Raw genomic sequence first — 9,640 nt, 5'->3', positions numbered from 1 at the left:
CTCTGCTTTTTACTTAGGACTCATTACAAACTCTTTAGACCAGCACAGAAGGCTAACCATGATCCAGCCCGTCTGGACCTGACAATAGATTTCTTAAAGATTGTAATCATGCATTTTTCACTTCTGCATTTAGTTAGCACTATGTCTTTCATTTTAGCACTTAGCATAGAGCACCAGACATCATAACCATGCTATTTTAAACAAAATAATAGATCAACATTTGTGGCATTGTCCAAGATAGTAAATAGATGTTATAATCATGGTAAGAATAGAGATGTCACTAGCCTCTGTTTTCTAAATAACACATTTTTTTTCTGGTGGGATAAAATATCTGTTTCTGTAGTTAGCAGTCCTTTGTACCCCTCAGTGGTAATTGAGACCCTACTGTACCTCACAAAACTCTATCATAATCTTACTTAACTTTATAAAAAATTTGATAATACCTGGCGCCAGATAATGAGAGTATATGCCTAGGGTCTAGATGAAAGGAAAGGATTACTCACTCAAAATTAGAAGTTAAATTAATAAACTTAATATAGAACAAACCCTTATATTTAAGATAAGAAATAGCCCAAAGCAACACCTAGGGATGTTAGACATTAATTATTTTTTAAATCACCCAATTATACATAATTTTATGCTAATCTAAGTGATGCCATTTTTCTTTTGGCATATGTAACTCAAATAGGAACGCCCCAATAAAGGTATATAAAAGCCCAAAGAAATCATCAGTGCATGATATTCTGTTCTCCTGGGACGTTACAGTTTTGCATAGACAAGGTGAACATTCCTCAAAACACCATGTCTCTCCGATTTTCTAATGGATCCAGGCATGTTTGCTTAAGGTCTGGAGCTGGATCTGTCAGACCCCCCAATGGAGGTGCAGGCTTTGCAGGCAGCAGTGCATATGGCGGCTCTGTTGCTGGAAGTGAATTTTCCTGTGCCTTGGGAGGGGGCTTGGGCAGTGTTCCTGGTGGGAGCCATGCTGGTGGTGCCCTTGGAAATGCTGCTTGTATTGGCTTTGCTGGAAGCGAAGGGGGACTTCTTTCTGGAAATGAGAAGGTGACCCTGCAAAATCTTAATGACCGCTTGGCAACCTACCTGGATAACGTGCGAGCTCTGGAGGAGGTAAATGCTGAATTAGAGAGAAAAATCAAAGGTTGGTATGAAAAGTACGGACCCGGATCTTGCCGTGGACTTGATCATGACTATAGCAGATATCACCTAACAATTGAGGATCTTAAGAATAAGGTGAGAAATCACAGATTTGGAACTAACGCAAGTATTTAAAACTAAGAAATACCTAGCAAAAGACATACAATAAGAAATGCTTCTTGACTGTTATCTGTAACTTGTATTTATTTACTTAGATAAACAATTCTTCCTACTATTCAAAAATGGGCCCTTTGATTCATGAATTTTAATGTAGTTAAAATGTTATTAGTTCCATTGTTTATGTTGAAGTACATTCATAGGCATATGAATAAAAAAGTATTATAGTTCTAAAGTTAGGTGAATATATGAGAATAAGTAAAACCATGTCTTTAATTTTTAAAAGTTAAACTTGAAACATTTTGATTATTACATAAGGAGGTGAGATTTTTATGCAAAAACTTGAGTAACCTTTTTCATTTCCTGAAATAATGAATCACATAAAAGCATACTTACTTGTTGTGTTCTCTGTTTTGGTTTATTCTAGATTATCTCCTCCACTACTACTAATGCTAATGTCATTCTGCAGATTGATAATGCCAGACTGGCTGCTGATGATTTCAGGCTAAAGTAAGTGACAGAAAAAAATCCTGCTCTAGAAAAAAGTTTCTATTTATTTAATTTGTTAAATAAAATTTCAATTTCATCCCAAGTAGAATGAACTATCACCTAAAAGATAAAAGGATTTGTATTATAATGTTACAATCAACTTACACACAGTTATTATATTCCTGGGACAAAATATCAATATATTTCTCTGCCTGCCTTAGAATACTGCCAAGCACAAAGTAGATGCTCAGTAAATCATTAGTCAACCAAGGAAAAACATTAACTAAAATAAAATTCCAAAATTGTGTATTTTTATTTAACTAGATTATGCTATTGGAATTTGTGTGATGAAATAACTGCCAATTATCCTGTACAGAATTGAGTGGGGGTAATGGAGGAGGGCTTTCTTCGTATATTTTTATACTATTTAGAGTCCTAATTCAATTTCTAATTTTCAGTTTAAAGCAATTGGGATTGAATATCTCTGTTTCTTGAGGTAGTCTTACTGGCACTGAAATTCACTTAAATGCCCCCCAAGGTATGAAAATGAGCTCACCCTTCACCAAAACGTAGAGGCCGACATCAATGGATTACGGCGAGTCCTGGATGAGCTGACGCTCTGCAGGACCGACCAGGAGCTGCAATATGAGTCTCTGAGTGAGGAGATGACATATCTCAAGAAGAACCACGAAGAGGTAGGAGAAGCTTTACCTGTAGTCCAATCACAATTCTGTACATTTTAAATACTGGGCAGGGGTTGGGGGTTAAAATCACAATAGTAATTCAGGTTCATTGTTATAATTTGCCAACGGATATAGACAGATTAGTCTAATACTACTACCTACTACGAGGGGATGTTAAAAGGCTTCAGTGAATTAATATATATCACACGCTCAGAACAGTGCCTGGCATATAATAATCACTCAATAAATGACAGCAGTCATCCCTAGGATGAATGCCTATGAGGGCCAGGATTTCAGGGTTTTTTCTACTGTTCTATTCTCATCAACCTGACATTTATTCAGTAACTATATGTTGAGTAACTCTCTGGTCTTTAAATCCCTTTCTCATTTAAAAGGATAAATTACTTCTCTTGGGGTGCTATGACTGTTTTTGGTGGTGGTGGTGATTTTAATTAACAGGTCCTTAATTTTTTTGTTTGTTTGTTTTCTTTTGTTTTGAGACAGAGTTTCGCTCTGTCGCCAGGCTGGAGTGCAGTGGCGCAATCTCAGCTCACTGCAACCTCCACCTCCCAGGTTCAAGCAATTCTCCTGCCTCAGCCTCTGGAGTAGCTGGGACTACAGGCGCACACCACCACGCCTGGCCAATTTTTGTATTTTTAGTAGAGATGGGTTTTCGCCATGTTGGCCAGGCTGATCTGGAACTCTTGGCTTCAAGTGATCCGCCCGCCTCAGCCTCCCAAAGTGCTGGGATTACAGGAGTGAGTCACCGCGCCCGGCCACCAGATCACTAATTAAATAGATGATGGGCATGCATATGGACCGAATATGTCGATTAAAAAATTGTGTGCCATAAATTACACACCTGACCACAAACTTTGAGACATAAAGTAACACGTTTGAGTACTTCTCAGACTGAGTGTGAACTTGCAATGCCCCTAAAGCCACACTCTTGCTTCCCTCCAGGAGATGAAGGCTTTGCAGTGCGCGGCTGGGGGCAACGTGAACGTGGAGATGAATGCGGCCCCCGGGGTAGACCTCGCGGTTTTGTTGAACAACATGCGAGCGGAGTACGAAGCCCTTGCAGAGCAGAACCGCAAGGACGCCGAGGCCTGGTTCAATGAGAAGGTGAGGTGGGCCCCATTCCTCTGCTCACACTTCCCCGGCGTGTGGGGACTCCGTGTGACCCTTTTTCCTGGCCCTGCAGAGCGCCTCGCTGCAGCAGCAGATCTCCCACGACTCAGGCGCAGCCACTTCCGCCCGGAGCCAGCTCACCGAGATGAGGCGCACCCTGCAGACCCTGGAGATCCAGCTGCAGTCCCTGTTGGCCACGGTAGGTGACAGCGAAGGTCAGCCCGGATCCTGTGATTCTAGAAAGCCTCCGAGAAGCACTTCCCTCTGCCCTTCCATCTTTTTTCCTATTATACCTTTGCCTGCAAATACTTAGCAGAGAGAGTGGAGGAGAGCAGGAAAAAACAGATCCATAGACACTTAAAAGAGAGCTTTTTCTTTCTCCTTAACATCACTGGGAGTTCCCTTCCTGGCTGATGCTTAGTGCTCATTTCATGAAAATAGACATTTCACATAGATCCTTTCTCAGGGTAATTCAGCTCAGGTCCGCAAAACAAACAGCAGCAATATTGCTCCACCAGAAAATTAGCCACAGGTCTATGATCAGCGGTGTGGGGCTAGAGTCACACAGGGCAGGGAGCCAGCATCACACCAGCGTCTCCTGATACTGATGAATACATATTAGAAGCCACATGTGGTTTCACCAGGCAGAGGAAGAGAGGGTACAAACCTGAATGCCACATGGGCACTGTCAGGCTCTTCATCGCCACAGAGTCCAGGACGGAGGTCAAATCCCCAAGGGCACACCTGGAAGCCAGGCCTTCAGCCACTTGGGCACATACCACCAGCTCCTGCCTTACTTCAAATGTCAGCATGGAGTCAACCCAGGATTAAAAATGGCTTCCCTTCTACAGTGTGAGCTGGCAGTGCCCAAAAGGCTTGACTTTGATAATTACGGCATGCATATGGCCTAAGGACTCCCTTCCTCATAAGAGGTTTCATGCCCACTGAGGACACCAGGTTGTAACATAAAGAAGAGAGCAGCTATTACCCAAGTGAGTGCAGTGAGCCAAGAAGGAAAAGATGACTCAAAACAATGGGAGATTCTTTTGATTTAGCCGCCCTCTAAAGGTGTGTGCTTTCTCCCTATATCGGATTTAGATGGGAGACTTGTTTTTACACTGACTGGCCCCTAACTTAACCAGGATGGCCCTCTTCTCCTCTCCCTCATCACTGCTGCTAGCAGGTACCCGAGACACCCCTGCCACTGTGGGCTCCTGGAACCTTCCTTTCTTCTCCATTTCCCTTCTTCCCTGAACTAGATCCCTGAGGACTCTGTTCCGGCTGCAGGAGCTGTGTGAGTGAATCCTCCCTCTATTTCTGAGCTACGCTGATGGAAATACATTTTCGAGTCCCCAGACCAGAATTGTGAGCATTTTCACATAGAAACAAGGATGTTAAAAAGTAGTTAGAGTCTGTGCAGCCAGTGGTACTATAATTTGGGCTCATAGGATAATCCACACATAAAAAGCCTACTTAACACAGGACATAACTGAATTCTTGAATAATGGGAGCATAGTACCTAACTTACATCCCTGAGGCCCTGTTGTCTTATGATGAATTCTAAGCTTGATCTCCTAGAGTTAGAACACAAGTCATTTGTAAGTTGGGAGTTGTCTAAATACACAAATGTTCACGTTTGCTTCCTGTGATGTACAAACTTTCAAGTTCATCCTGTTCTCCTCCCTCTTTGACAAGTCAGCCTTCACAGTGGAAGACTGTGAAGTAGAGATGCTGTCCCCTCTGACTTATGAGTGTATTAGCAATCATAAAAAGGAATACCCTAGGAGGACGCATTACCAGGGAAATTAAAGTTTTGAGCTGCCGAGCACACACCTCACTGGCGTCTTGCTACCTGTTGTCTTACTCTCCTCATTGCCATCCTGATCTCCTTCCACTTACCTGCTCCTGGAGAGCCCAGCACCCTCCATGTAACACGTCTGTTTGCCTAAGTCAGTAGCTCCAAGTCAGTGTTAGGTTCTCAGCCCCATTAGACCCAATGTCTGCCTGTTATGACAAATATTGTGTAATTCCCTCTTTGCAATGCTAGAATGAAGTCACTAGGTAATAGATTTAGAAATATACAAAATTATTTTTTAAAGTATAATACCATAAATGCAATAAAAAAGCAAGTATTTTAAGATAAAATGTATTTACTAGGTAAATACTTGGGCCTAACTACCCTAGAAAATGTAATGAAAGAGGCAGAGCCTTGCATCTTCTCTTAATAAATCTTTCATTTTCAACCATGTAAGATCAGAAGTTCCTCCACACAAGAAAAGGAAAATGAAAGAGTGGAAGTTGGGGTGGACTCTTGGATAATAATTAATATCAAGAGAAGTAATAATTGCCCAGACATATTTATCTATAATAAGGGAAAGAGGAAAATTACCTTAATTAAAGGAGGCAACAGGTGCCAAGACAAATTACAGACTGTAGAAGTAGCAAAGAGGAAGTATGATATTCATAAGAGTAATGTTGAAATAATGACCCGTATTGTGTTATGAGATATAGCTCTTGCCTTGAAATCTCACATCTGTTAAGGCACTCATTCAGTCTCAGGTACCTTAATAAAAGACCTTTGATAGAGGCTAGAAAATCAAGGATGGATTAGAAAAAAAAAAAAAAAGCAGTAGCACAAAAGGCCATGGAACACTGGCAGAGTGGATCTGCGGGGACAGTAGCAGAGTAAGACGGAAACAACAGGTAACCCCGAAATAAATATATAATTTCAAAATACAAGTTTTCCCATATCGATTTTTTATTCTGCTACCCTTAAAAGGTGCTTTAATATATCAGTTGGTTTTAATAGAAATATGACCTATATATCATCAATGTCCAGTGGAACATCAAAAGTCTTGTGGGAAAAGGGCCATTTATCCCATGTCAGGATCCCACGTCCATCATGCCTGGCCCTCACTTCATAAATGCCAGCCTCCTTTCTTTCCCATTTGATTGTGACAAGCCTCACAAATTTCCATGACTGCCTAGGGAGCAATCCTGCTGGTTACTGAGAAAGACTGTTCTACTAGTCCTCAGAGTGTCTTCATCCCTTGCCATGGCTTCTTTGATGTCCTCAGAAACACTCCCTGGAGTGCTCCTTGACAGAGACCGAGAGCAACTACTGTGCGCAGCTGGCGCAGATCCAGGCTCAGATCGGGGCCCTGGAGGAGCAGCTGCACCAGGTCAGAACCGAGACCGAGGGCCAGAAGCTGGAGTATGAGCATCTTCTCGATGTCAAGGTCCACTTGGAAAAAGAAATTGAGACCTACTGCCACCTGATAGATGGAGATGGAAAGTAAGTGAAGCCATTGAAAATCCAGGTTTTACCTCTTTTAAGCTACAAATGTGGGCTGCCCATTAGCCTTCCATACTTCCAAGCCTTTTCTTTTTCATTCCCACTGCAGAAAAGCATGTCCATCTCTTGCTTTTTCAGAAGAGAGTCATCTCTTCCAAATCTTGTACATCACAGTGTTCTCCTCTGCCTTAGATGACTGGAACTGTTCCTGCAGCCATTCCCATCAGTTGTCCATGTTAATCACTGTGGGTTTCAAGATTCTCTCCACCTCCCACAAGCAGGCTTTATCCTTCTTTCAGTGCATACCTAATATCACCGCTGCCCTGAAATAAATGTACTCTGTACAAACCACCTGGATCCATATATATGTATGTATGTCCTTAAGTTTTAAATTCTTGGGTGTAAAAAAAAATCAAATGGAAACAAGATTTATTTATATTCTCTCTTTAGATAACATTTAATTACTTTCACCTCCTACACATAAAAATCTTAAGAGTTTCCTCTATAGAAAACTAAGACCTGTTTTTGGCATACAAATGTCACATGAGTTCATTGAGTCAATGAATATTTCTGAAGTGATAGTAAGCAGAAATATAAAAGAATAAACTATATTTCTTTTACAGTTCATGCTCCAAATCAAAGGGCTTTGGATCAGGAAGCCCTGGGAATTCATCTAAAGGTAATAAAATCTAGTTCTATTTCTTTTTTTTTTTTTTTTGAGACAGAGTCTCGCTCTGTTTCCCAGGCTGGAATGCAATGGTGCTATCTCGGCTCACTGCAACCTCCACCTCCTGGGTTCAAGTGATTCTCCTGCCTCAGCCTCTTGAGTAGCTGGGATTACAGGCATCCACCACCATGCCCAGCTAGTTTTTATATTTTTAATAGAGACGGAGTTTCACCATGTTGGCCAGACTGGTCTCAAACTCCTGACCTCAGGTGATCTGCCCACCTCGGCCTCCCAAAGTGCTAGGATTACAGGCGTGAACCCTCTAGTTCTATTTCTGTCACAGCAATACTTTTACATTAATGGCAGTCATACACTACAACCATAGTCAATATTTAAGTAATTTTAGCTAAACTGTTCTGAATGGGAAGTATCAAGTGGCTAAAACTATCCCAAGCTATTATTATAAATATATACTTACTCCCTCAATCAAAAATACCCATAATATATTATATTGAACTAGCAGTGGAATTGTCATGTAATCTTTTTGGTTGAATATATGTATGCCTGTGTTTTATTTCTAGATTTATCCAGAACCACACTGGTAAAGACAGTGGTTGAAGAGATAGATCAACGTGGTAAAGTTCTTTCATCGAGGATTCACTCCATTGAAGAAAAGACATCTAAAATGACCAACGGCAAGACAGAACAAAGGGTTCCTTTCTAGCTGTCATTTTAGAGAAAAGAATAATTTCGGAAAGGATCCTGTACAATTGCATTATTCTAAATATCAGAGAGAATATACACACTTTTTACTTTTAAAGATAAGTTACTTAGCAAAAATACCTGTTTTCTTAGTTTTACAGTATATTGAGTGTTTGTTTCCAATAAATAAAAAAGTTGATGTGCATTCATTTCCATTCACTGATGACTAATAAATAATTATTTGTGATTTTTTTCTATGTCTAATTCATAGAGAAACATTTGTGGAATATATTTTAATTGCCTTTCACTGTTGTTTTAAATAATAGTCAATACTGCCACATGGCATTTGAATATGAAACATTCACTAGGCGTAATCTTTAAATCACACCATGTCTATGTGGGCAAATAATCAAAAAATTCAGAAATTCTCCTGTGACTGAAAAGTCTCACCACTAGATGACACATTCCTGGTATTTTACCAAGAGCCTCTCTCAAACTCTTCTTTCCACGATACCCAGAATACCATTCCTCATCTAAACAGGATAATCTCCAGAAAAATCCACAGCAATACGGCTTGTGCTAGTGACACTTTTCCTAGAACAGGGGTCAGAAGCTTTTTTTGTGAAGACCCAGATAGTAAATATTTTAGGCATGGCAGGCCGTAAAGTCTCTATTTCAACTACAAACCTCAGCCATAGACAATAGATGAATGAATGAACATGACTGTGTTCCAATAAAACTTAATTTATTAATGCTGAAATTTGAATTGTAAATATTTTTACCTGTCATGGAATATTATTCTTCTTTTAACTTTTTTCAACTATTTAAAAATGTAAAACCATTCCTAGCTCACAGTCTGTACAAAAACATATAGCAGGCCAAATTTAACCCACCAACACCTGTTCTGGAACGTGAAGCCCCATGAGGTTGATGAACATCATGATTCTTGTGATTATGACTATTTATACGTTTCTGGATCAAAATGTATGGTAGGAATTCCCAACAAATATTAAATTGCCTAAAAGGAAGGCAGCTCCTTTATTTCTCTGGTATATGGCCTGATTCCAGTGAAAATCTCCAGCAAGAAAAGGAATTCTATCTCACAATCCTCCAGTCACATGGGATTCAGAGAAGTGGCGAAGAATGAGATATTTACAAAATCTTCAGCCAAAAGCCATCAAATGAAGCAAATACTAGAAATCCACATAGAAATAATTTCCAAATGTACAATACTCAGGGCCAGCTACATAATTTTCAGGACCTATTGCCAAATGAAAACATGGGATTCCTTGTTCAACAATCAGGAAAAATGTATCACCCAAAGGCACTAAAATATCAAGCTGTTTCCTTGCATCTGCATTTATGTTTTCAACTTGTCCTGGATTTTGTTGTTTTGATTTG

General features: G+C 40.2%; 1 protein-coding gene across 1 annotated transcript; it reads left to right on the top strand.

The window, feature by feature from the left end:
- Positions 1-735: 735 nt before the first annotated feature.
- On the top strand, positions 736-8,492 carry KRT28 (keratin 28). Its single transcript, XM_054457479.1, has 8 exons — positions 736-1,251; positions 1,700-1,782; positions 2,300-2,456; positions 3,408-3,569; positions 3,649-3,774; positions 6,653-6,870; positions 7,494-7,549; positions 8,119-8,492. The coding sequence occupies exons 1-8, from the start codon at positions 736-738 to the stop codon at positions 8,259-8,261; spliced, it is 1,461 nt and encodes a 486-aa protein (XP_054313454.1). The 3' UTR covers positions 8,262-8,492.
- The last annotated feature ends 1,148 nt before the right edge of the window (positions 8,493-9,640 follow it).

This window comes from Pongo pygmaeus, chromosome 19 (genome assembly GCF_028885625.2).
Source record: "Pongo pygmaeus isolate AG05252 chromosome 19, NHGRI_mPonPyg2-v2.0_pri, whole genome shotgun sequence".
Lineage (NCBI taxonomy): Eukaryota > Metazoa > Chordata > Mammalia > Primates > Hominidae > Pongo > Pongo pygmaeus.
The sequence above is the reverse complement of the archived record's forward strand: the minus strand, read 5'-3'. Positions and strand labels throughout refer to the sequence as shown.

Bases quoted from the DNA above. Each gene is read 5' to 3' on its own strand.
- KRT28 (XM_054457479.1), top strand. From the start codon at position 736: ATGATATTCTGTTCTCCTGGGACGTTACAGTTTTGCATAGACAAGGTG. The intron at 1,783-2,299 runs GTAAGTGACAGA...ATGCCCCCCAAG, and splicing joins GCTGATGATTTCAGGCTAAA to GTATGAAAATGAGCTCACCC. The intron at 3,775-6,652 runs GTAGGTGACAGC...TGATGTCCTCAG, and splicing joins TGCAGTCCCTGTTGGCCACG to AAACACTCCCTGGAGTGCTC.